Here is a 27,828-nt window from a genome sequence, read left to right as displayed (position 1 = left end):
GGCGTGGTGGCAGGTGCCTGTAATCCCAGCTACTCGGGAGGCTGAGGCAGGAGAATGGCGTGAACCCGGGAGGCGGAGCTTGCAGTGAGCTGAGATCCGGCCATTGCACTCCAGCCTGGGCGACAGAGCGAGACTCCGTCTCAAAAAAAAAAAAAAGCTATAAACATGGAGTTTTTATTCTATATGCCCCTTAATAGACTGTGGTTCCTGACGCACACTGTTAGGTCATTATTTTGTTGTACCAAAGTTCTAGTGGCTTCAGAAATCATAGCATCCAATGATTTTTGTGTTGTCTGGGTTTGAGTATTATGGTTGAGAATTGTATTCAGTGATTGTTTCTGCACACTTTTCAAATAAAAAATGCATTTTTATCAATTATTTTCTGTACTCAAAGCAACTTTATTGCTGTGCTGAAGTTGAGTATATGGTGAGTGGGAAACATTAAACCAATATTAGCATGGAACTTGTATCACATTAAAAATCGATTCCATTCAGAACTAGGAAATAAGTGATTTGGACTTAGCAAAGCGATTTTTACTTATCTCTTCAAATTTTTCATTAATTATTTAAAGACTGGGCTTTGCAAGTGAATTTTTAAAATGATTTTGAAGGAAACAGTTATTAAACTTAGCAGTTAACATGTTGAAGTGTTCCCTAGTACATAAGCACTTCCACGTAATATAACCTATTTCTTCTCCATAAGAAAATGCTGAGCGGGTGGTGGTATCTATCTTAGTGGCACACTGGTGAAAGATGGCGTTTGAGGCCAACTCCAGACCACAACTGTACAGCCTCCTTTACAATGTTCATTTGCAAAGGCTGACTTGTTCCCAGAGTAGATCTCCCTCCATATGTCACTTACATCGGCTTTGCCAAGATAATGATGAGTTCTTAATTTAAAGATAAACAGTTCTCCCACTGCAGGCAAATAAATCCTTGACACTATTCTCTCAACTTTATTCCCCAGTAGCAATAATGCTGTTTCTCACGGGCAGAATATTTTGCCCACTGGGTAAATAATTCAGGATAAGTAACTGGGAACTCATTTTTCTTAATGGTTTTATAGAATTTTTAAAAAGTCATAGCATGACCCATATTAAGGAAAGATTAAAAAAAAAGAGCTGCTGGACATTCACTGTAATGATAGAATTTCTGTTTTTAAAGCCATGTATAAGGTGTATTATTCACAGTTCTCCATGCCAAGGAGAATTTCATTTCTAGTATGGATTGCTACTTGTGGGGAAAGAATAGCCATAATATTATGAGCATGGCTGTTCTCTTAGAAACTCATTTAGATGACTTGCATTACAGCTTAGGAAGCCTATACACTAATTAAGATTTAACTAAAGCTATATTATAGGTACTCAATGTTTTGTGATGGTAATCTGACTTTTGCAATTATCATAGTTTTGGACCATTTCTCTGAGAAAGACAAAAGACTGTCCATTACCAAAAGGATAAAAATTAAAACCAGCAAGATTACAAGAGAGAACTTCATCTGTTCGATTGATACCTCTGAGAAAGTTACATCATGAGCTCGTTCACTCTCAAGAGAAAGTGAACCAGAAGGGGTGATTTGGAGCTGTGCTGTTTAGAAAGTTGAATTATGAGTACTCTGACTCTGAGCAACCTTGGGCCCTTTCTCCTCCCCTTACTTCCAGCGGTATTTCCTCTAGCCGAGAGGGGAGATCAAAGCAAGACCACTTAACTCAACCATCTAGGCGCAGTTATTCTTTCAATGCATTTTGCAGAGAACATGGGCTTTCTCAGTATATTGGGGAAACTAGACCCAGGAGGGGATTGAGATACAGATTCCAAAACCTTGTTCGCTAATCACTGCTCAGCATTCAAAGAACTGGAAGGATAACTTACTAATCAAATAAAAGGAACGATTTACACAAAGGAAATATGACAAAATATATTGCATAGGTAAGGATTTACATGATACTGAGTCTTACTCTCCTATTTAAATTGCAAATCTGTAGTTAACATTTGTTAAATTATCACCCAATTTAAAATTGCAACCACACTGTCATCCCTAAAACTCCCTATTCGTAGGCTCAGCTTTATTTTTCTTCAATTCTTCAGACACCTCTGACTATATTATCTGTCCCTCCTCACTAGAATGTATTCCCATGAAGGTAAAGACTTTTTCTTTCTTCCCTGCCTCTCCCTGTCTACCCCACCCCCAAACTGCCCACTACTGTAGCCCTGGCATCTAGAACAGTGCCTGGCAAATAGGATGTGATCAATAAATATTCGTTGAAAGAAAAATGAGTGAATCCTGCCAGAGAACCTGATTGGGTGGATTGTAGAATAACAGTGCTCATGTCTTTTACTACTTTATTGAAGCAAATATTATATACAATACATAGCACATATTTAAACTGTATAATGTAATGACTGTTGCCATGGAATGTTCCCATAAAAAACATCACCATTTGGAAGACACTAAACATTGCTATGGCCTCCAGTGTTTCCCCGTGCCCTTTTGTAGTCTCTTCCTCCTTCTACTCCTGTCCCCGGGACCTTTGAAAAATGTGGGGGTTGCAAGCACAGACCATTCCCTAACCAGGAAGACAAAAACTGGCATATAACTTCTGATTCCCCCAAAACTTAACTACTAATAGTCTGCTATTGACCAGAAGCCTCACTGATAACATAAACATTCGATTAACACATATTTGGTATATGTATTATATACTGTATTCTTACAATAAAGTAAGCTAGAGAAAAGAAAATGTTATTAAGACAATCCTAAGGAAGAGAAGATACACTTACTATTCATTACGTGAAAGCGAATCATCATAAAGGTCTTCACCTTTGTCTTCACACTGAACAGACTGAGGAAGAGGAGGAAGAGGAGGGTTGGTCTTGTTGTCTCAGGGGTGGCAGAGGCAGAAGAACCTTCGCATATAAGTGGACCCTTGCAGTTCAATGCCGTGTTGTTCAAGGTCAACTCTACTAATTTGTTCTCTGTCATTATGATATTGTATAGCATATCTTCTTTTTCTCTCTGGTTTCTTTCATGTAACATAAGGATTTGAGATTTATCTATTGTATATATTTGTTTGTGATTTGGTCCTTGTATATTGTTGAGTTATATTCTAATATATAAGTGTACCACATTTTGTTTATCTATTTATCTGTTAATGGACATTTGTTTTTAGTTTGAGGCTCTCACAAATAAAGTGCTACAAAAATTCACATACAATTCTTTCCGTGGAAAGAATCTTTTGTTTCCCTTGGGCAAAATAATGAGGAATTGAGTCACTAGCTCAAATGGCAAGTTCATATTTAAATTTTTAAGAAACGGCCTGTTTTCCAGGTGGTTGTACTATTTTTGCATTTCCACTTGTACTAAATGAAAAGTCCAGTTTTCCCACATCCTCAGTAAGGGTAAGTCCTTTTAATTTTAGTTGTTCTAATGGGTTAGAGTGTTAGACACCACTAATGCGGTAACTCTTAGTGGTTTTAGTTTGCATTTGGCTGTATTTATACAGCTAATGTATTAAGCATTTTTCAGGTGTGTATTTGTCATTTGTATATCTTGTTTTGTAAAGCAATGGTTCAATCATTTTTGCCCATTTTTATTGTATTATTATATTTATGTTTTAAGAGTCTTTATTCAGGATTCAAACCCTATATATGTTGTATTTTCTCTAATTCTATGGCTTACTTTTTGTTTCTCTAGTGGTATCTTTCAAAAAGCAAAAGAGATGAATTTTAATAAAATTCAATTATAATTTATTTTTCTTTCATGGCTCATGTTCTTTGTGTGCTCTTTTAGAATCTTGCCTGCCTTAATATTGCAAAGATAATCTACTAGGTTTTCTCCTAGAAATTTTGTAGTTTTAGCTTTACATCTAGGAATGTTGCCCATTTCAGGTTAATTATTGTGTATGGTATTTAGTAAGGATCAATGCTTATTTGTTCCCCCCACCGAATGCAGACATTTCCAGTATTTCTGGCACCATTGGGAAGACTTTCCTTCCTCCATTGGATAGCCGTGACATCTTCCTCAAAAATCAATCAATCGTCTAGATGGACCTACTTATGGATTCTTTTTTCCAACCATTGATATGTCTGTCTTTTCACCCACTGCTAATATGTTGATCCTTTTAATCTTGTACTCTGTGACCTTGTTAACTTCATTTTTTCCAGTTTTTCCCCCGGCTTTATTGAGATATAATTAACAAATTAAAATTATATATATTTAGGATATATAACATTTTGATATACATAAACATTGTGAAATGATTACTATAATCAAGCTAATAAGCATATCTATCACTTCACATAGTTACCTTTTGTGTGTGTGGGGTGGGGTGAAAATATTTAAGAACTATACCCTTAGCAAAGTTCAAGTATACAATATCTGGTAGTTTTGTAGTTTCATTAGAGTTCTCTATATCAATAATTATATGAAATGCAAAATGTAGATAGTTTTACTTTTTCCTTTCCAATCTGTATGCCCCTTCCTTCCTTCCTTCCTTCCTTCCTTCCTTCCTTCCTTCCTTCCTTCCTTTCTTCTTTCTTTCTCTTTCTTTCTTTCTCTTTCTTTTCTTTCCTTTTTCTTTTCTTTCTTTCTCCTTCTTCTTTCTTTCTTTCTTTTTTCTTTTCTTTCTTTTCTTTTTATTCTTCCTTTCTATTTTCTTTTCATTTTATTTCTTTTTTCTTTTCATTTTATTTCTTTTCTTTTTCTTGCCATATTCCAATGACTAGGACCTGCAGTACAATGTTTAAGATAAGTGGTAAAAAAAGCAGGCATCCTTGCCTTTTTTCCACTATCAGTAGGGAAAGCATTAGTCTTTCACCATTAATTATATTAACTGAAAGCTTTTCATAAATGCTCGTTATCAGAAATGATGAAGTTTTCTATGATTCCCAGTTTGCTTAATGTTTTTATCATGAAAAGGTGCTGAATTTTGTAAAGTGATTTTTTCATGTACTAAAATTATCATATAATTACTCTCCCTTTATTATGTGTATATGGTGAATTACATTAGTTGATTTTCTAATGATAAACCAACCTTACATGCCTAGGATAAATCCAAATTTTCCATAATTCTACCACAACTTTAAACACCTTTTTGTGTGCAGGGGAAAAGAAATATATTTCTTTCCCATCTTAGGTTCATGGCTGAAGCCCCTATAATAAAAGATAGATTAATAAAAGACTAATATACACATTTCTTTAATATAAGTTGTATGTAGCATAGGAGCCTTTATAAGAACATTAAGACCTGAAGAGATAGGTAAAGCTGTGTATTTTTTAATGCTAGTTTCGATGAATATGTGGATAGTTGTGAAGAAGTATATTGGAGAAAAAGAGTATGAGCTAATGTTAACAAAGTTGGGGGAAATTAGCAAGCCCTGTTGGTTCTGTATCCCTGTGTCTTCCCAGATAGGGATATTCCTTTCCTGTGGGTATAAGGAGGACACCTCTTGAATGAGGGTCATATAGGGGAAAGTTTAAAAAATAAACTCGTGCTAGATTTTATGACCTGCTTCAAGGGAGAAGGACAGAAAGTAAGGGTTGCCTTCCTGCTTCTGCTGTTTTCTCAAATGCCACGGTGCCATGTTTTGGGATAGCATGTCATGGGGTAGTATATACTTTAATAATAAATCCATTAATATTATTACCTAAATCTTTATTGCCTCCTTAATATTTTCCACCAAAAAATAGGAAGGAAGGGAGACAAGAAGGAAGTTATAATGATTGCAATATTAGTTGGGGGACTTTTCAGTTCTGGGTAGATAGAGTAACTACTTGGATATTGACAAGGATTCTGTATTTATTTGCAGGTCAGAAGAGAGGTAGAGATGTTCAAAGTAAAGAAACATGAATGAATTTGAGAAGCTGTGTGTGTGTGTCTGTGTTCCTCTTAATTTTATAACTCTTTTTACAAATTTAGAGTAAAAGCTTAGCAGATTTATTTTATTGTCAATTTGAATCCAAGGAAAAGCAGCAGAAAAAAAATCTGTTGACTGACCAAAACAATACATACACTATGGATAATATTGTCATAAACAATCAGATAAAAACTACTGGTCTGGCGCCAGGGGCTCACGCCTGTAATCCCAGCACTTTGGGAGGCTGAGGCGGGTGTATCACCTGAGGTCAGGAGTTCGAGACCAGCCTGGCCAACATGGCAAAACCCCATCTCTACTAAAAATACAAAAACATTAGCTGGGCATGGTTAGCGGGCATCTGTAATCCCAGCAACTTGGGAAGCTGAGGCAGAAGAATATCTTAAACCTAGGTGGTGGAGGTTGCAGTGAGCCGAGATTGCACCTTTGCACTCCAGACTGGTCAACGAGAGCAAAACTCCGTCTCAAAACAACAACAATAACAGCAACAGCAACAACAACAAAAAAAAACCCAGAAAACAAAAAACACCACAAAACCCAAAACACTACTTAATTTATTTATGCATAATTTTAATATAAAAAGAAATAAAACCAAATAATTCCACAATGTAGCATCAATTTTCTTTATGGTAAGGCATATTATAAGCAATTATTTGAAAGATATACTACAGCAATTGTTTAAACATTTCATAAAGATAATTTGTAAGGACATATGTAATCATGGTAGAATTAAGTTTCTTTTCTTTTCCTGACTTCATGTATGAATTTCAGAACCACCTCAGACCTTGCTATCCAATAAATTCAAGAGTACAATTAGAAGTACATTTATTTAGAATAAAACTGAACTAGTGTTTGTTTTCCCGTATTTCCTCTGGAGTACTCTTTTAGCTGAATAAATATTATTCCCCCTTGTAATCTTGCTTTCTCACTGAGAAGTGTCTTTTTTTTTTTCAAAAAAAAAAAAAAACATTTCAAATGATAATTTTATGATAGTGGATATAGGAAACAATCCATATGTGACACATAAATGATGAGGCTGATGGTATTATAAAGACACATTTATATTTGAAGAATTCGGACTTTTGGGGGTCTCTGAAATGGCTTATTTATTCTCAGGAAATCCAAAGATTTCCAGAGTGAGCCTGAAGATGTCATGAACAGGTCTCATCTGTAGTATGTTCCACTGTAACTGCCCAGTGTGTTTATCTTGCCCTCTGGCTACACAGAGCTAATTTATCATGGCAGGGGGGTTGCAATAGAGAAAGAGTTCAATGCACCTAAAGCTGGCTCAAATCAGCCTCCCTGAAAACTCAGAGGCTAGGGTTTTTCAAGTACAGTTTGGTGGGCAGGGGGCTTGGGGGAATGGGAAATGCTGACTAGTCAGGGACGCAATCATAGGAGTGCGGAAAATGGTCCTCCTGCGCTAAGTCCGCTTTTGGGTGGGAGCCACAGAGGAGTTGCTTGTCCAGGTGGGGCCATCTGGTCATCAGAAGTGCAGAAGCGGACTGGGTGTGGTGGCTCATGCCTGTGATTCCAGCACTTTGGGAGGCCAAGGCAGTTGGATCACCTGAGGCCAGGAGTTCGAGACCAACCTGGCCAATATGGCAAAACCCCATCTCTACTAACAATACAAAAATTACCTGGGCATGGTAGTGAGTGCCTGTAATCCCAGCTACTTGGGAGGCTGAGGCAGGAGAATCATTTAGTTTTGGGAAGGGCTACTATAATTTAACCTATAAAGTAAATTTCTCCCAAAGTTAGCTTGGCCCACACTCAGGAATGACCAAGGGCAGTTTGGAGGCAAGATAGATAGTTAGGTCAGATCTCTTTCACTGTCGTACTTTTCTCACTGTTATCATTTTTGCATAGGTGGTTTCACCACTGTATTTCCATGTTCAAAAATGAGTATCGTGAAATCAAAATAAAAACCAGCAGTGTCTTTCCACTTTTGACCTTAGAATAAGTTTTTCTTATTCTAAGATCATCAAGATTGTTAGGTCAGTTAAATAAGCCCATTCCAAAATCTGAAATTTATTACAATCCAGCACGATGAATGAGGTATTAAAGGAATCTGGTCTCCTAGTAAAAGACGGATTCTCTTACTACACTGCAAATATTTAAAGCAGGATTCATGGTCCTAATTTTCCTACAAGTGTGCCTGAAAATGTATCACGAAGAAATTCTTCAATGTGACATAAAGTCATAAATAATAAATGTATGATAAACAGATTTTTAGCAGGGAAGTTTATCTCAACTGAGTTCTCACAATGGTAGTCCAACTGGTGAAAGATCAACTCATTTCGGCAAAATATTGATTTTATCAGTATTTGTTATTTCTTACTGTCATCCACAAAATAACACAGGCAGACATCCAGGAAGCTATGTGTTGATTAAAGTGGCAAAAACAGAGAGATTTCTATAGCTGGGAAATTTCTTAGACCACCATGTGAGCAAGTAGAATGAATATCAATAGCCAAGTCAAAAGGCTCAAATTTTTGCTTCACAGTTAGCAGGTGGGCAAATTACTCAACCACTCTCAGTATCTTCCTCTGTAAAACAGAAATGATATGATCTGCTTCTGAGGGTTTTGGGGAAGATAAAAGGAATTAATGCAAGTAAAGTGCTTAGTCTTGTTCCTGGCATAGGGTAACTATGCCCTAAATGTTAACAGATAAATATACCTTCAAAATAAGCAAGCAATAAAAATGTTTTCAAAGATACCATGAAGCATAAAACTCACATACAGTTACACAACAATTCAAGGATTACAGTACTTGGATAAATTTATAAATACATTATATCATCTCATTTTTATATATCTTCAAATACTTTATAGACAATACTGATATTTCACATTCCACTATGAAAGCGTCAGCATCTTTCCTGAGCAAATATTTAAAGTTACACACTAGAGGGGAAGATCAAAGGCCTAAAGGAAATTCATCCTTTAGGGGGACCAAGGTCTCTCATTATACATTTAATTGAAGTTTGTTCTTTCCCGACTGTGTGTCTGCATTTCTGCAAGTCAGATTTGGTCTATTCACTGCAATCACAAACTCCACCTACAAAGAAGGCATGTATCAGAATTTAAGCAAACTTTCACAAAAACACGAGATCTATCATTCCAATTCATGAATTCAGATTCTTTCTGGCTGCAGACAGCAGTCATTATTCCTTTGAGCCTATAATAAATGTTTTCATGGAAGTATGGGCTAACAGCATTATTTTTCTACCCCCCCATACTTTATTTAGATACTATTAATAAATATCAAGAAGAAAGTTAGTCACAAAGGTAGAGGACGCCATGTGCATCCCTGTGTGTTTATGTGTACAGGTTACCTCTAGAAACCAATTTTTAATCCCAGAACTACCGAAGAACAGTCATTCTCTGATGTGTGGTGAGGCAGCCATGACTCTCAACTTCAGAGGGGCATATGGGTTGGGGAATTAGCTAAAAGAAATCCACTCTTTCTCCTGTCCGTAATTCAGTTGAGTATAATTCTCCAAGAAACAATGGATCAGGAGATGAACTCATGTCACTGTAAGATTTTTCTTATCATCCAAAAGTCAGTTTTCAAATATGTATGCTCATTCATACATATATATGCCCTTCATACATATATATGCAGGAAATGTATGTTCATTCATACATATATACTCTCCCTTCTATTTATACTCTTAAAAACCACTATCAAAAAAGTCAGAGTTGATAACCTTAAAACAGTCCCCGTAGAAAAAAATCTGAAAACAAGATTCAGATTTGTGTTTTTTTAATTTAAAGCAGAATCCGTCTTCCATCACGGGAAGGCACCTGGTTTCTTCACCTACTTGGTAAGTTTTGAAGAGTCCATCCGTTAAATATATATTTGTTTGATTTTCTGAAATGTCATCTTCTTGCAAAGCCATTGGTATATAATAAGTTCCATTTAAATAATGGCATTGTGCCATTTTAACATGAAATTTGTGCTGTGTTTCAGAGAATAAATAAGACTCACGCAGTCTTTCTAAATCAGATCTTCAGCCAGCCAGTTCATTTCCGTAACCTAATCAACATTAAATAAGGGGAAACACCTTCGGTCTTCAATTCACTGTAGAAAAGACAACATGATGATCAAAATGCAGAATGTTAAACTCTAGTGATCATGGCTGGACCACCATACTCAACTACCACAATACTATTTGTCTATAAGTTTTATGTGTACATAATTTTCTAATTTCAGTCTTAACAGTTATCTTTATACTCAAATCTCTCTCTAGAGTTAATTCCATTGTATATTTGTAAAGCCAGATTTACAAAACCAAACTACCACTTACATTTTTCAAGCAACCAATGGGCCATATTTTATTCTGCAAATGTGGGTCCTGCCTTTATATCAGGGGTGCCCAGCCCCTGGGCCAGGGACTGGTACCACTCTATGGCCTGTTAGGCATGGGACTACACAGCAGGAAGTGAGTAGTGGGCAAGAGAGCAAAGCTTCATCTGTATTTACAGCCACTCCCTATCGCTCACATTACCTCCTGAGCTCACCTCCTGTCAGATCAGCAATGGCATTAGAGTCTCATAGGTGCGCGAACCCCATTGTGAACTGTGCATGTGATGGATCTAGGTTGCACACTTCTTATGAGAATCTAATGCCTGAATATCTGTCTCACCCCCGGATAGGACCAGCCAGTTGCAGGAAAACAAGCTCAGGGCTCCCACTGATTCTACATTACAGTGAGTTTATAATTATTTTATTATATATTACAATGTAATAAAAATAGAAATCAATGTAATGCACTGGAGGCACCCCAAAACCATCCTCTCCACCCTGGTCCATGGAAAAACTGTCTTCCATGAAACTGGGCCCTGGTGCCTAAAAGGTCGGAGACTGCTGCTTTATATCATTGACACAAGAATTTCTATCAAAAATCACAGAACAAAGGGGCCATTCAGTCTCGTTTCACCACTGCAGTTAGGAAATTTCCCCCATTTGGCCTTTCCCAAGTCACAGGGAGAAGAAAAAGAACAGTAAACCTTTAACTATTAATTAGTTAAATGCTAATTAATAGCTGTAGCTAAAGAGTTGGCAAAAGAAGTCATTCTCTACAACATGACCCCTATATACCAGCCAGAGTGCCAGCATTCAATACTAGAGTAGTTACCATATGAAGATAACCAGCTGTTTCTTTATCTGCTCCATTCTGGCCCCATTACCTCCAGGTCCAAGCAGCTATGATTGGCCATAGTGCTTCACCACTCCAATGGGAATGGTACAGATGGAAGGCAGCAAAATATTAGCCATCCTTCCTTCCCTTGGAATGTCACGCTTGCTCTCCTAGTCCAAACCTTTCACATCTTCCCCAACTGAAGTGACTCCACTCTCCCTGTTTCTGAAATGTAGGCATTTCATCTCCTCCTGGGAAACCTCTGGGGCTCCATTTCTTTTCTTTCCTAGAAGTTGCAGGGCTAGTGGCCAAAAAGCTTATAACAAGCATCTGTAGGCCAAAAGATTTTAGAGGACTTGAATCCTAATAGTTTCATTTCTAGTCTCTAATTACGTACATCATTAGCAAAATGAAATACTGTTTCAGACAGTTTTAAAGAGAGAGAAGAATCTTCCTGCATTCCTAGACTGATGCTAATCACAGTGGGTCTGATTTTTTCCACCTCTGGCACTGGGCTGAAGAGAGTTTTAGAAAATGAGATTCTTCCCAAGAGAGACTAGCTTGGGAAATTCAAAAGTTGCTAGAAGAGGAAGTTTTTAATCACTTTTTAAATGATACATGTAATTAGAAACTATGTTTTCTTTTAAATGATAATTTCATGGGGTTTGTGGAAATGAGATTTGAGCCCAGATTCTGATTCTGCCAACAACCACAACAAAAATTTAACTTAAAAAAATGACTTAGTTGGTTTCAACCATCATTTCAATTTCTTTAACAGGTTGTCATCATCACTTGAAATCATTCATTATTAGATAGTTGTTGAAGAACCTTGTCCTTAGCAATGCAGGAAATTAAAAAGAACTATTCTTGCCCTGGTGATATTTATATTAATAATTTATTACAGTTGACAACATAGCAGTTTCAATAAATGCCAACAATTAAAGATTAAAATGTCCATCAATGGCATAAAAATAGAGCAACAGAAGAGGAAAGACAATAAAGGAGATGATCTATAATGTCTAGGTGTTGGAGTTGAGATTGGGCTTGTTTTGGGGCAAAGAAGAAAAAAGAGATATCTAAATTTGTTCATTAATTTATTTAGTATTTCTGCGTTAGGCTTTGAGGATTAAATGATGAATAAGATTAACACAGTTCTGAACAGAAACTGAGGGACAGACAGTAAACAAATGATTACATAAGTAGTGACATACTGGAATCTTTCTTCAGTGGGTTGAATGTCAAACATGTTCAATATAGGTTGTGAAGACGGGGTGGAAGAAGACAAAGACCTTACCTTGTAGAGACAGCCTTAGATACCTTTGTCCTAGGAGTTTCAGATGAAAGCGCTACCTGGGATTTTAGTTCTTTATTCTAAAATTGAAAAAAATGCAGACATCAAGTAACTAACACATTTATTAGCTACACCCTGAATGCTTCTATTCAACCCAACACCTGCCTCACTCCTTGGCAGTAAGTTTGTTATTGCAGTTATACTATAGAACAAAGAAAATAGACAGCTGAAAGTCACTAAATATTATCTCTGAAGATGCAGATACTCCCTGAAAATGTATAATTTACAAAGTGACTAAAATATAGTATTCTGATTTAGCATCTGAAATTCAACAGCTGAAGGATCTATATTTTATTTTACTGAGTTTTAAAAATACAGACAAATGAAAAGAACTTTTAGGGAACCTTGTTAAAGATACCCATAATATCGATCACATGTTCGTCTTCCTTTTGCAATCTCTTGATTATAAACCCCATGAAAATAGGTCCCATCTGCTCTTTACTATTAATGTAAGTTCATGGCCTCTATAGCCTCAATTTTCTTATGAAGCCTTAGTTTCTTCATATCTATACTAGCGGTAAATGATACACGTACTGCCTACTTTGTGTAAATTGTTGGAAGAAACAAGTGTCGTATGAACATAATATTTTACATCTGGAATCACTCTCATAATTCTGGGAGTTCATGCAACAGCTAAGAACAGGAGTAATGGTTAGAGCACAAGTTCTCACGCACAAATCCTAGCACGGTCACTCACTGGTTATGTGACCTCATTTAGGTTACTTAACCTCTCTGTGCCTAATTTCCTCAACTGTATTACAGATATAATAATAATAACACCTTCTTCACAGATTTGAAATGAGATAAAAAATATGTCAAGTGCTCAACTAGTGCCTGGCACAGATTTTAAGACGTAAAGGCAGTTGGTTATGATTTTCTAGTCCAAGTGCCTTTTTTTATTTGTTTTTAGGCACCATCTGGCTCCGTCACCCAGGCTGGATACAGTGGCACTATCTCAGCTCACTTCAACCTCCACTTCCTGAGCTCCAACCTGCCTCCCACTCAGTCTTCCGAATAGTTGGGACCACAGGTAAGCGCCACTATGCCTGGCTAATTTTTGTATTTTTGGTAGAGACAGGTTTCACCATGTTGTTCACACTGGTCTTAAACTCTTGGACTTGACTGATCCACCTGTCTCAGCCTCCCAAAGTGCTGGGATTGTAGGTGTGAGCCACCGTGCTCAGCCTCAAGTACTATTTTTATAACTACAAATTGAATTCCAAAGACTTCCAGTGCCCCACATCCTATTCATGCAGAGCTCAATGCCAAGCTGTGTCCTCCCGTCCAGAGCCAGTGTTTTCTCTACAACATAGTCAAGCGAGCAATTTCACTTCCCAGATCTGGAAAGTGAGACTTAAAACAGTGAAGGATCATGAGCAATGCGGAGTTGCCAGTGGGTTGCACTGTCGGGTCAGGGGTCTTTAAAGGACACACCCATATAAAAGTGTCTGGGACCAAAAGGTAGCTGGGTGGAACGATGACAGGTGATGAACAGCAGCACACCAGCTCCCTTCCCTTTCTAGGAACACAGACGTAGAGAGTCATGTAATTACAGTTTAAAAGGTATTTTTCTTTTTCTTTTTCTTTTTCTTTTCTTTTCTTTTCTTTCTTTTTTTTTTTTTTTTTTTTTTTTTTTTTTTTTGAGACAGGGTCTCACTCTGTCACCCAGGCTGGAGTGCAGTGGTGCAATCTCAGTGTTACAGGGTGTAATTTTTTCTGGCCGGAAACCTTTGAGGCCAGCGGCGCCTTTGCCAAAGTTTTACTTGGGTCCGTTGGGATCATTTTGTCCACTCAGTTTGGCAGGCTGCACGCTACTGGCCTAGGTCTCAGGCCTATCAAGGGCGAGTCAGGTGTGAAATCGTGAGGGGTGTTTGAGCAAGCGTGGGGTCCAGCCACTGTGCACAGTCAAACATGCCGGCTGCTGCAGTGGGGCACACAGCGCCAGGCACTGGCATAGGTGCTGGCTCTGCGAGGCTGCAGCCAGACCAGGTGCACCACAAGCAGCTTCCACAGCCGGCACTGGGGTACACGGTGGCATCTAGAAGCTTGGAGATGCCAGGAACCGCAAGGCCCCAAAGAGAGTCACAACCCTGGCTCAGGGAGCTCCCAGGTCTGGGCTGCCCAAAGGGCCACAGCTCTTTTTTCCTTCTCTTTGCCAGCAACATGGAGAGCAAGGGGCATGTCTCAGCCCTGTTTGTGTTATAGCTCTTTTAGCCCAGGCATCCAGTGGGTCCTGAGTTCTTGTCCAGCAACCAGGAAGAATGAGGTACACAGACAAGTGGAGCGTGACCAAGACAAAGAGGAGGTTTATTGAGCAGCTCAGAGGAAACCTGCAGGTGGCAGCTCCTTTCCACAGCCAGGGTGTCCTGACAAGTGTCCAGCTCCCAGCAGAGAAGGTAGCTCCTCTCTGCTAGGCAAGTAATCCCAAGTGTTCAGCTATCAACAGAGAGGGTAGCTCCTCTCTACAGCTGACTGCCCTATCGTCTGTGCGGCTCTCATCAGAGGGGAAGCCCTAGAGTGAGTGGCTCCTCTCTGCAGGCAGGTTGTCCCAATATCTGCTTGAGTCTCAGCAGAGAGGAGGCCCAGGAGTGTAGCTCCTCTCTGCAGCTGGTCATCCCAATGTCTGCCCAGCTCTGGCTAAGCCTGGGGCTTGTATGGCCTCCGAGGGGAAGGAAGTATGTGCTGATTCCTCCATGGGCATCCATGAGTGGGCCCCGAAAAGGCAACACAAGTTCTTACTCCAGTCCATAGGACTGGCAGCCTGGCCTCCAGCCTTTAGACCCTCCCTGTCCTGGAGGTGGGGACTCACTGGGACCTGTCCCCTTCTGCCCAGGAGCCTGTCTGCCTTCTGCTGTGGTTCATAGCACTTAGGCTGTTTGTGCCAAGGGGCACCTTCAGGCCAGCAGCAAACTGCCCTCAGCACCCCCTTGGCTTCCTTCCCATGCTTATTGGTGCCCAAAGTCCAGAGGGGGTTGAGGCAGAAGGGGGTTGGCATGTCAGCGCTGACCCAAACATGTACATACCCGGCTGAGCTGTGACAGTGCCCAGGCTTGGCCCCAACTTTGCTCCAAAACTGGGGAGGGTGCCAACAGCAGGAAGAAGCCAGGCAGTGGGAGCAGGCACTTCAGAGCCTGCAAGGGCAAAGGGGGCCTTCCAGGGCTGCCAGGAGTGCAGGGACTCCTGAGTCTGCAGCCACAGTTCAAGCAGCTACAGCTGTGCCCAGCAGGCATGGGGCTCTTGTGGGCTCCAAAGAGAATGCAGCCCTTGCCACACCTCCCTGCTGCAGCCAGTGAGATGGCAATAGCCCCTCCAGATGGCCCATTATAGCCATCAATGGCTCACTGCAACCTCCACCTCCATCTCCTGGGTTCAAGAGATTCTCCTGCCTCAGCCTCCCGAGTAGCTAGGATTACAGGCATGTGCTACCACACCTGGCCAATTTTTGTATTTTTTTTTTTTAGTAGAGACAGGGTTTCACCATGTTGGCCAGTCTACTCTTGAACTCCTGGCTTCAAGTGATCCGCCCACCTCAGCCTCCCAAAGTGCTGAGATTACAGGTGAGAGCCACTGCATCTGGCCTACAAGGTATTTTCTGAAATCCCACCTGATGGTTTGGAGTAAGTCAATTGTTTAGAGTCAGCCTTGGACTATGCCCCTTCTTAGCTCCCAGCATTTATCATGAATAATAACTCAAAGATGGAGCCAGTATCTTCACATGCAGTCATCATTTCACTGTGAAATTTCAAGAGTGAAGCTAAGTTTCACCCGGGAAATGTACTTCAGATTTGATCAATTGATGGTGAAGATTTCCTCATGTAATGAATATAAATCTATTATACACTCCAAACAAGGGCAGGCACATATTATAGGCCAAGCATGTGCCTAGAAAAAAGTCCCTCTTTATAGTACTTTACACTTGACAAAGCAATTTGAAATGCAGTCTCTTGATGACAAGCACCATTGAAATGAAAATATTCTGTGACTGGTCAATTAGGTATAAGCTACTTAGGTTTTCCCCAGAATAAACTCCCAGTTTCTCAACCAATTCAGTACCAAATAATATAAAAGCATAAGAGTTATTATGTTAGACTCTCTTTAATTTATTTTAAATTCCATGCTGATTTGTTTCATCTACCAGATTTAGGCATTTAGTCTTGATTCATAGACTTTTCTGATTTTTCCTTTAACTAGGACAGTATATGCATGAGTTTTATTTAAAAACTACAAATCACTGGCCAGAATATGCCTGCCATTATTATGGTTCCATCTAAGGATAGTTTATTGAAATAGTTTTCAAAAAGAATATAATTTTTTGCATACTTAATATTTTAGCAACACACTCCAGAATTAAATTTTAAGGATGATGGTGCTTATATAGAGTAGGGTAATCTTCAAAGTTTAGAAAATGCAGTAATTTCTGAAAATGCATTTCCTAAGGAGCAGGTCCTTAGTGAAGAAACTAGAAATGCAATAACTATAAGATGAGTGTCAGAGCTGTAAATTAAGATGATGAAAGATATGCAAAAACAGAAAGAAAGTAAATAATTTTGGTAGAGTTAAGCAGAAATTTTCTGGTGATATTTAAAACTGGTTAAGAAGAATTAAAGATTTTTTAAAAGATAGGGTTATATGAGTCAATGTTATTGCCTATAGGGAGGGGAAAAAAACTGCTAGGATAGAAAGACCAACACAGGAAAAAAGGATGTATTTCCATTACTTGAAAGCTAGAAGTAAAATAGAAAATATTTAATATAGTAACTGTGACAATGACTAAAATCAATGTAAAAGATTACACAAACTTAATGTTGTAACCATGTGTTTAAAAATATATTGGCTACACATATATATTTCACAAACATGTATACGCACACACACACACACAACACACACACACACACACACATTTAATCACCCAGTGTATTAGCCTGTACTGACACTGCTAATAAAGATGTACCCAAGACTGGGTAATTTATAAAGGAAAGAGGTTTAATGGACTCACAGTTCCACATGGCTGGGGAAGCCTCATAATCACGGCCAGAAGGGAAAGGAGATGCAAAGACACATCTTACATGGAGGCAGGCAATAAAGAATGAGAACCAAGCAAAAGGGGTTTCTCCTTAAAACAACCATCAGATCTCATGAGACTTATTCACTACCACGAGAACAGTATGGAGGAAACTATCCCCAGGATTCAAAGATCTCCCACCAGGTCCCTCCCACAACACGTGGGAATTATGGGAGCTACAATTCAAGATGAGCTTTGGGTGAAGACACAGCCAAACCATATCACCCAGATACAGAGATAGGCAGATATTGATGGGCAGGCATGTGCTGCAAAGTTAAGCAGACTCAAATGCAGGTTCTGCCACCTGCTCCCTGAGTGATTTTAAACAAATTGCTTCACTTCTCAGACCCTCAGTTTTGTCACTTGCAAAATGTAGTCAATAATAGCTCTCTTGGAGCAGCTTTGAGGATTAAAGAAAACAAAATATGTAGCATGACTAAACAGAGACAAATGATTTTAGCATGAATGAGAAAGTGGTGCTGTCTTTATGGTTTAAAAAGTCGATGTGTTTAAAGGGTTGTTCAAGCTCTGATGATCATTTTTCATAAACTGAATAAGTCCCTTCTGTTATTTCAGGAATTCCAAAATGGGCAGTGGCCTTAAATTTGCAGTGCAAGACAGTGTACTCCTGCACATTTTATTCTAGTTTAAAAGCTTTATAACAAGCCATTCACCAGGAATAGGATAGAAATGTATTCACTATGAGGCTAGATGAAGTGGTTCACACTTGTAATCCCAGCACTTTGGGAGGCCAAGGCAGGAGGATCACTTGAGCCCAGGAGTTTGAAACTAGCTCTGGCAACACAGTGAAACTCTGTCTCTACAATTTTTTTTTTTTTTTTTTTTTAATTAGCCAGGCATGGTGGTGTGCGCCTGTATTCCCAGCTACACAGAAGGCTGAGGTGGGAGGATTGCTTGAGCCTGGGAAGTTGAGGCTGTAGTGAGTCATGATCACGCCACAGCACTCTAGCCTAGGCAACAGAGTGAGACCCTGTCCCTAAAAAACATATAACAAAATAAAAATAAAATAAAATAAATGGAATCACTATGGCTCAAAGTCACTGTATTTAGGTATTTGGATACCTGGTCCAACATCACATGCTCAGAGATGCCCTCCCTAATCCCTGTTGCTCTATGACTCCCCACACTCTTCCACTCGTCCTCAGAGAACTTGGCCCTTCCTGAGCAAGCTGTAAACTTGCTTGTTTATGTATTTATTGTCTGTTTCCTCAAAGTATAAGTAAGATGAAGTCAGGGACAATCTGTCACATTCATGGCCATACACCCAGCACTTAGAACATTTCCTGACACACCATAAACACACAAAAAATCTGTTGAATGAGTAAGTAAATATGGCTTGGACTTTTTAAAGCTCAGATGGGCAAATAACATCCATTGCTGTGAAGGAAAGATTTACCTATTGAAGAAAATAAATATTGAGAACATAAAGTCACTCCTCAGATACTGTTATTATTGGAAGCCTTTTTTTATACAAGTGTTAGAAAACACTGGCTTGAGTCTGGGCACAATGGCTCACACCTATAATCCCAGCACCATGGGAGGCCAAGACAAGCGGATCACCTGAATTCAGGAGTTCTAGACCAGCCTGGCCAACATGGTGAAACCTTGTCTCCACTAAAAACAAAAATTAGTCAGGCGTGGTGGTGGGCACTTGTAATCCCATCTATTTGGGAGTGTGAGGTAGGAGAATTGCTTGAACCCGGAAGGCGGAGGCTGCAGTGAGCCGAGATTATGAGATCATGCCACTGCACTCCAGCCTGGGTGACAAAGTGAGACTCTGTCTCAAAAAAAAAAAAAAGAAAAAGAAAAGAAAAGAAAAGAAAAGAAAAGAAAAGAAAAAAAGAAAACACTGGCTTGGGTTGAGCTACATACAGAGAATCTAAGACAACACTGAGAGGTTCTGTCGCATTACTGTAGAGAGTCTGCCACAAACCAAGAAATTTCCATGAAAGGAGAGGGACACACATCTATTTCTGTGGCATAATTGCTGAATAGTCAGTAATTATTTGCTAACTTTTGGAATATACAAACAGAGTACAATGGAAACAAATACATCTTCCTTGTCTAACTGTTTAACCAACAGGCCAACTGGATAATGTACAGTATCTGGGTTAAGTTGTCAGTTTATTTAGGAAGATAAAATCCTCATTGGGAACAATATAAATAAATAGGCATAACTAAAGAACACAAAATTGAATTAGAAGCAGTAGTACCACTGACACCTTGACTTTGTGACAAGAATGGGCACTTAATTAGATATGAGCAGAGCCCAGAACCATATGAAGTGAAAGATCTGAGAATGATGCCAACCCTAAAACAACCTCTCCATAAAACATATTACAGATGTACAATAATTAAAGCAGTAAGCTATTGGAGTCAAAATAGGCTGATTTGCTGTTGGAACAGTTTCAATAAGAATTTAGTCCAGAAATTCACTCACTAGCCAGTAAGTTCCAGGGAGCAGGACTCATGTCTATTTTGTTCAACATTGTTTTCCGGAATTTAGTGCCTATATCGTAGTAGCCACTCAATAATTAAGTGTAGAAGTAATTACATAATTAGTGATGTGGAAAAATGAATAAAATGAATGAAAGTTTAAAAACGAAAATTCAATAGGCACAGTGCAGTGCCATATATATTCTATAGTTAGTATGTACACACAGGTATATAACAGGCACATAGATTCCCACAAAACATAGATATACCCAACTATGCTGATTTAGTATTCAGGGATGGTACTTTTATCAGTGATTTTCTTGTTCTAGTTGCTTATCCATTATGTCCCAACTTATATGGAATAAATGAATGTTAGTTACATAAAAAATACAAGAAATAGGCCAGGCATGGTGGCTCATGTCTGTAATCCCAGCACCTTGGGAGGCCAAGGTGGGCAGATCGCTTGAGGTCAGGAGTTTGAGACCAGCCTGGCCAACGTGGTGTAAACCCATCTCCCCTAAAAATACAAAAATTAGCCAGGTGACATGGTGTGCACCTGTAATCCCAGCTACTCGGGAGGCTGAGGTAGGAGAATCGCTTGAACCTAGGAGGCAGAGGTTGCTGTGAGCCGAGATCATGCCACTGCACTCCAGCCTAAGTGACAGAGTGAGACCCTGTTTAAAAATATATATATATGAAATATATAATATATTGCTATATGTAATAATATAAGAAAAAATATTTTATCAAGTAACATTTGCCAAAAAGCCACTAAGAAAGGCTGTGAAGAAATGTCTTTAGAGAACATTTCATACAAGGAGGCTTCACTGTGACACGAATCACATAATCTGAAGGTCCGCTGATATAAATTAGCCAGCTATTACTGGGCACTTGAGTGAACACTAGTTTTGAGCCAATTATTCCACAATCAAGGCATTTTTAGCTGCACAGAGCTGAGAGCAGTGTGTTAATCAGTCCCATACAGCCTGAAGAGGGCGAGAGTCTAAGGAGAGTGTGAGCTTCAGTGAGGTCTATCCTCAAAACCAAAAGAGAACAGTTGTCTGCTGGGAAGGTAGAAATGGAAAATGAGGCTACAAAAATTAACATGTAAAAAACTATTATTAGGATTATCTTCTGTTTGGGGAAAGCGGAAAGAACATGGTAGTGGAAGGAACAGTTCCAAAAGATTATAAGGCCTCCAGTGGGAAGTCAGAACATCTCCACAGTCCACAGGACTGGGCAACATTAACATTGGCAGGTGACAATTAGCAGAAAATCAAAATACTGAGGGATGGAGGAGAACAGGTCCCCAGCTCCAGGCAGTGGGTGATGAGCCATTTGACAGAGACAGAAGCAGAGACACGGCAAGAAACGGAGTGAGGTGGAAGTGCTGTGGGGTCTTCAGAGGAACTCCAACCTTGGCAGGGACTTCACTGCACTTCCTGCAAGGCAGCGGCATCGCCAGCCGAGGACGGCAGCTGAGTGCCAGCAAAGGGATTGATATGGTTTGGCTCTGTGTCCTCACCCAAATCTCACCTTGAATTGTAATAATCCTCACGTGTCAAGGGCAGGGCCAGGTGGAGATCATTGAATCATGGCGGCAGTTTCCCCCATGCTGTTCTCATGATAGTGAGTGAGTTCTCACAAGATCTGATGGTTTTATAAGCATCTGGCATTTCCCCTACTGACACTTCTCTTGCCTGCTGCTACGCAAGCCATGGCTTCCACCTTCCGCCATGCCATGATTGTGAAGACTCCCCAGCCATGTGGAACTGTGAGTCCACTAAACCTCTTTTTCTTTATAAGTTACCCAGTCTTGGGTATGTCTTTATTAGCAGCCTGAGAACAGACTAATACAGGGGTCCTGAGGAAAGGGGGAGTGAGTGGGAGGGAAGAAAAGCATGTCTCATCCCAGGACATTAGGATATATTGTGCTCAGTTTTAAAACACTGAAAAGCAAGACAATTATAACAGGCTTCTAGAAGCAGGTAATCCTGGAGGCAAAGCTGGGAGGCCAGGATGGATACGAATGAAGAAAGGAGGAAAGAGGACATCTCAAGCCAGGAAAGGATTATGTGTACTAACAAAGGCAGGAGACAGGAAGCCTGGCCATCTGACTAGAGTGAAATTTACACAAGAGTGTACTTGAGCAAGCCTCTGATTCCAGCCCATATCAAGAGAGGTTATCATCTGTCTCTCCATTACAGCGAATATTCTGGAAAATCTGAATGAACTTTTAATAATAATTTAATAATATTTATTTAATATTTAACATTAATAATGCTAATAATTTAATAACATAATACAATCTTTTAAACACTTCATAATTTAACAATCATTAAATTGTCCATCCTTTTTTCCATAGCGCTAATTTCTTACGCATAGAATATGCACAGACACACTCACAAAATGACACTTGGATACACACAGAGACACATGCACATACACTTAGACATAGACAAAGCACACACAATCACACAGACACTCACACGCCCGCTCCCAAACAGAAATACTAGTAGTGTTATACAGGCATACAATTGCATACTTTCATACATAGGCTCACTGATACTGATACCCTTGCATGCACAGATACACACACACACGCACACATGCACACTAACACCTTCACAACAAAATGTAAGATAGGTTCCCTCCTTACCTGGGCTTCAAGTATGTTAACCTTTTCTTTGAGATTTTCAATTCTTTTGTCTTGTTCTTTTAAATTATTTTTTAATCCTTCCATCTAATAATTAGAAAACACAATAGGAAAAACCTTGTCAGACCACAGGAAATAGTTACTTAAGTCAGAAATTGTATGGATTTCTGAAGTCAAAAGATGTTCATCAAATTTAAAAAAAATTAAATCCCACAGCATTAGCAGACTCAGCAGGCAACAGAAAGTAGCAGGCCAAATTGACACCTGGGGCTGAAAGCCCTCAGCTGGTGCCGTGATTCGCTTTAATCTTTGGATAACCTGTTTAAACCAAGTTCAGCAGGAGTGCATCCTATGAAAGCAGCACTGGCCACCCTTCTGCGTCTCAGCAACTTGATGTTCTCATCCTGCAGATGCAGCTGCTGGTGGACAGGATGCAAGGCCACTGCCTGGTGTGCAGAGGCTCCCTGCGGTAGAGATTTGTCAAGCAGCAGCATAATAAGGTGAACCTGCTTTGCCAAGAGGCAATGTGGAGTCAGGAGGTGGGGTGACGAGATTCAAAGCGGTGAAAGAAGAGAGGGGACACATGGATTCTAAGACCAACTTTGGCACGACTAGCTGTCATTAAACTGCTCTATAAAAAGAGGGTGTGGGGTGCGCCCAAAGTCCCTCCTGGCTCTCAAATTCCACTACTCAATTATCTGGCCTTTTAGTGAGGTCATAGCCAAGCAAGCACAAATGCTGTATCTGTGTCAGGAAGGCTCTGGAGTTATTTGGGAGGACTTCTATTTGGTAGTAAAGTAATTGAATAGAAGTCTGATTTTAAATTTTAAAACAGACCCCCAAAACCAGATCAATGCATATCTTGAAGTAGATTTTAAATACACACTCCACCATCTAGCTGGCTGCTACCACAGTTGCCTCTACTTTGCCACCTGTCAGGCTGCTCCCAGAGAAGAAGGGCCAGGCTACACCGGTACCCTAAATCATCTCCTAAATAAATTATGAGGTTATATAAATAGATCATTTCATGCTCAAGGAAGGGCTGAATCTCCTGACCTGTGAAATTGTCTAAAGACCAGTGTACATTATTTGGCTCAGAATACTTTTAGAAAATCACCGAAACATCTAAAAAATAGTTACATATAATTTTCCAAGCTATCTTCATTGACAGTATTACAGGTGTTGGTGTTACAAACAAGAGAGGTCATTGGAAACAGAGCCATATTGCATGAGAAACAAAAAAGGATATGTCAGTAGGAAGAGAAATCTCATTGCTTCGAAAGTCCAGTCAAGCCACTCATATTTGGGCTCCACACCATAAACATATTGTTTACCAGATAAATACAGTTGATTAAACTGACCTTCTGGATGACACTGCGCAGGTTCTGATGTTGGGAGTGAATCACGAACTGCAGATGAGAGATCTGCTCCTGGAGAATGGAAATCTCCCTCTGAAGATCCTGGCAACTGGGAATACAAAGGAAAAAAGAGCAAGAGAAAATGATTGGCTCACACGTTCCATAGCTTGCCCTTACTGCTAGCCCTCCTCCACACCACACTACTACTGGGGATCAGGTAGGTAAGACCCCAGGGCTCCATTATGCCACACAGGACACACTGAAGATAAATAGCTATGAAGTGGGCTCTGATTTGTTTGGATTTGACTTGAATGAGAATATCAATTCATGTCAAAAGTTCCTTTCTGACCATCTGTGACTCTTCTAGCAGGTAGTGGAATCAAGTTGTATTCAGTATGATAAAGCACTTATATGCTAAATTACCTTGTCTGAGCACCCACAGACTTGGCACCCATCAAACTTCACAGACAATTGCATGGCAATAGCAGAGTCAGAACATGGGAGCAGAAAGGGAGATTTTATCTATTAATATATTTATAAGAAACCAATTTCTAATGATTTGGGCTTAGCATATGTTGTAGATTGTCTGTGATTGTCTTTTTTTATTTTTTATTTTTTGGCTTCCTACTTTTGGTAATTCTACTATTGGTCCATAGGGAAAGGGAGAAAAAAAAGAGAAGAAAGGAAGAAATTAAATTCCAGCAAATATTTTTGAGTCCACATCAACCATTATGGTAAAAAAAAGTCAATTTTGAACTTAGATTATTTATACTTTCCCAAAGCTCCATTCAGGTAACTGGAATTGGTTATACTGTTTTGGCTATTTCTCTACTTGCTACTATTATTAGAGTTATGAAGCCACATACATTGTGACAACACTACCAAGCTTAGAAGCATTGTGACCTCAGAGAAGTCACTTGGCCTTTGCTCTTATCCAGTGTCATCCCAATTCTGTTTCCTTTTTTCATTTGTTGTTGTTGGTGGTGGTGGTGGTGGTTTGTTTTTTTTTCAGACAGAGTCTTACTCTGTCACCCAGGCTGGAGTGTAGTGAGGTGATCTTGGCTCACCACAACCACCACCTCTGGGCTCTAGCGATTCTCACAGCTGGGACTACAACCATGTGCCACCACACCTGGCTAATTTTTGTATTTTTAGTAGAGACAGAGTTTCACCATTTTGGCAGGCTGGTCTTCAACTCCTGACCTCAGGTGATCCACCTGCCTCAGCCTCTACGTGTATCACAAAGATGGTGGAAATTCATAAGATACTATACAGCATGTTCTAATTTAAAAAAGGAGTTATCAGTTTCCATTTTGTTTCATATAATGGACTAAAACATTGTTTCAGAGAAATGCACATCTAAAGCACTATAAGATACCATCTCATAGCAGTCATAATGGCTATTATTAAAAAGTAAAAAAATAACAGATGTTGGCCAGGATGCAGAGAAAAGAGAATGCTTTTACACGGTTCGTGGGAATGTAAATTAGTTCAGCCACTTTGGAAAGCAGTTTGGACATTTCTCAAAGTGGTAAAAACAGAACTACCAGTCAACCCAGCAATTCCATTACTGGGTATATACGCAAAGGAAACCCAATCATTCTACCAAAAAGATACGTATACTCGTATGTCCATCACAGCAGTATTCATGAGAGCAAAGACATATAAACAACCTAGGTGCCTATCAACAGTGGATTCAATACAGAAAATGTGTTACATATACACCCTGGAATACTTTGCAGCCATAAAAAAGAATGAAATTGTGTCTTTTGCAGCAACGTGGATGCAACTGAAGGTCATCATCCTAAGTGAATTAAGGCATAAAAAGAAAATCAAATACTGCACAATTCCACTTATAAGTGGGAGCTAAACACTGGGTAAACACAAACTTAAAGAAGGAAACAATAGATGCTGTGGACAACTAGAGGTGGAAAGAATGGAGGAGAAAGGGTTGAAAAACTACCTACTGAATACTATGCCTTGCTACCTAGGTGACAGATTTAACAGTAGCCCAAACCTCAGCATCAGGCAATATACCCATATAACAAACTTGCACATGTACCCCCGCAGGTAAAGTAAAAGTTGAAATTAAAACAAAAAAAAGGAAGCTTTATTTTAATTGGTCCAATAGAGTCCTGGAAAGAAAAACAAAAGAAATTTACAATTTATAATTATAAAATAAATTATTGTAAACTTCCAGGACTCTTGAAAGAGACAGGAGGGGAAGATAGGAGGATGTTTGGGAGTACAGGCACAAGAAATCTGCAGGGAACAGGATGCCTAGGACATTGGTGAGGGGAGGGAAGCAAATGAGGGGCCTGAGAGAAGGATGCAGAGAACAAAAAGAGAAGGTACAAAATGATGGGGGAACAAGAACATGCATCAAGTGTGCTACTCTGTTTTAGATGATAATCAGAAACATGTCTGATTATCATACCTACACAACTAAATCTCACTGCAAAAGTCCATTTCCCTCCTCTTAATTAATACTACAAGCAACTATCAAATTAAGAAAAGCCATAAAAGAAATGTAGACTGTCAACACAGGCTGAAGGAAGATCACTAGTTCAGCTGTGCCGATATTTTATCTGCTTTTTATAACACGATCACTTAAAGGACCCCGTACCTGGCAGAAAGCCTTATCTTGGTCTTTCTCTCTTGGAGAGGGGCAGTAGGGAATCCAAACAACGTAAATGAGCAAGAAGTCCCTTGTTTTCCTTTCCACGGTCCATGGCAGGAAGTGTTTGAAAAGAAATAAGCTGATGCCTGATTCAGATGAAAACGCTTTGTGCCCATGTAATTTGAACTGGCAATGGCAGCAATACTGAGCTCTCACAGTATTTCCAAAATTCAAGTTCAGAGAATGGCTGCATCAGCACCAGCCTGTATTCACATTAGATTTCAGTTGTCCCTAGATTTGAGGTTCAGAGGCTTCTTGAGGCACGGGAGACTGACGAAATTTCAGGACCCCAGCGGGTAAGGCTCCAAACCCTAAGGATGTTGCGGGGAGATGGACGAGCTTTCCAAGGAGAGACCAGACTTTGGATGTCTGCAAACATTCCTAACAGACAGTGAGAAGGTTTACTGCCCACAGAGAATCTTCAGGGGCAGGATGTCTTCAGAAGTCCAGGGAGATTGGGAGCGTGCAAGGGGCAGGGCTGAGAAATCTGCAGATGTTGCTCAGAACCCTTGCAGGGTAGAATTGCTGCGAACATGCAGAGGATGGAGTAACTGAGGAGCCTCAGAAGAAAACCTCAGTTACTAGGAAAAGATGACTGGAGAATATAAAGATCAAAACAGGTCAGGCATGGTGGTTCACGTCTGTAACCCAAGCACTTTGGGAGGCCAAGGCGGGCAGATCACTTGAGGCCAGGAGTTCGAGACCAGCCTGGCCAACATGGCGAAACCCATCTCTATTAAAAATACAAAAATTATGCTGGGTGTGGTGACTCACACCTGTAATCCCAGCACTATGGGAGGCCAAGGTGGGTGGATCACTTGAGGTCAGGAGTTCGAGACCAACCTGGCCAACATGGTGAGACCCTGTCACTACTAAAAATAGAAAAATTAGCTGGGCGTGGTGGCGTGCACCTGTAATCCCAGCTACTGGGGAGGCTGAGGTACAAGAATCGCTTGAACCCAGGAGGTGGATGTTGCAATGAGGTGAGATTGCGCCACTGCAATCCAGCCTGGGCGACAGAGCGAGACTCCGTCTAAAAAAATATAAAAAATCAAAACACAGAGGGCAAACAGAAATTGGGTCCATAGCTGGTGCTAAAATTCAAAATTGCTCCAGCAAGGATAGTGAAAGAAGAAAAGATAAAAATAACAGAAAGAGCAGCTATGACCCACTTAATGGTCAGACTCAGGACTTTCCTGGGAAGTAATGAGAAAGAGCTTAAGACACCTTGCAGAGGCA

The 27,828-nt window shown here is 39.8% G+C and overlaps 1 protein-coding gene across 6 annotated transcripts in view; it reads right to left on the bottom strand.

Moving 5' to 3' along the window:
• Positions 1-6,427: 6,427 nt before the first annotated feature.
• Positions 6,428-27,828, bottom strand: part of CCDC68 (coiled-coil domain containing 68) — a 55,824-nt gene continuing 34,423 nt past the window's right edge. For 4 of the 6 annotated variants that reach the window (XM_065533781.2, XM_045377746.3, XM_065533779.2 and 1 more), the window contains exons 9-12: positions 23,913-24,018; positions 22,555-22,638; positions 12,317-12,393; positions 6,428-9,962 (exon numbers count right to left, since the gene is read on the bottom strand). In XM_065533781.2, the coding sequence (XP_065389853.1) occupies positions 9,905-9,962; positions 12,317-12,393; positions 22,555-22,638; positions 23,913-24,018 (325 nt within the window). In that variant the 3' untranslated portion in view covers positions 6,428-9,904. The remainder of the gene's footprint in view (positions 9,963-12,316; positions 12,394-22,554; positions 22,639-23,912; positions 24,019-27,828) is intronic. The other 2 variants (XM_065533780.2, XM_074022190.1) reach the window with 1 other exon arrangement.

Source organism: Macaca fascicularis, chromosome 18 (assembly GCF_037993035.2).
Source record: "Macaca fascicularis isolate 582-1 chromosome 18, T2T-MFA8v1.1".
Classification (NCBI taxonomy): Eukaryota; Metazoa; Chordata; class Mammalia; order Primates; family Cercopithecidae; genus Macaca; species Macaca fascicularis.
This window is presented reverse-complemented; position numbering and strand designations above follow the sequence as displayed.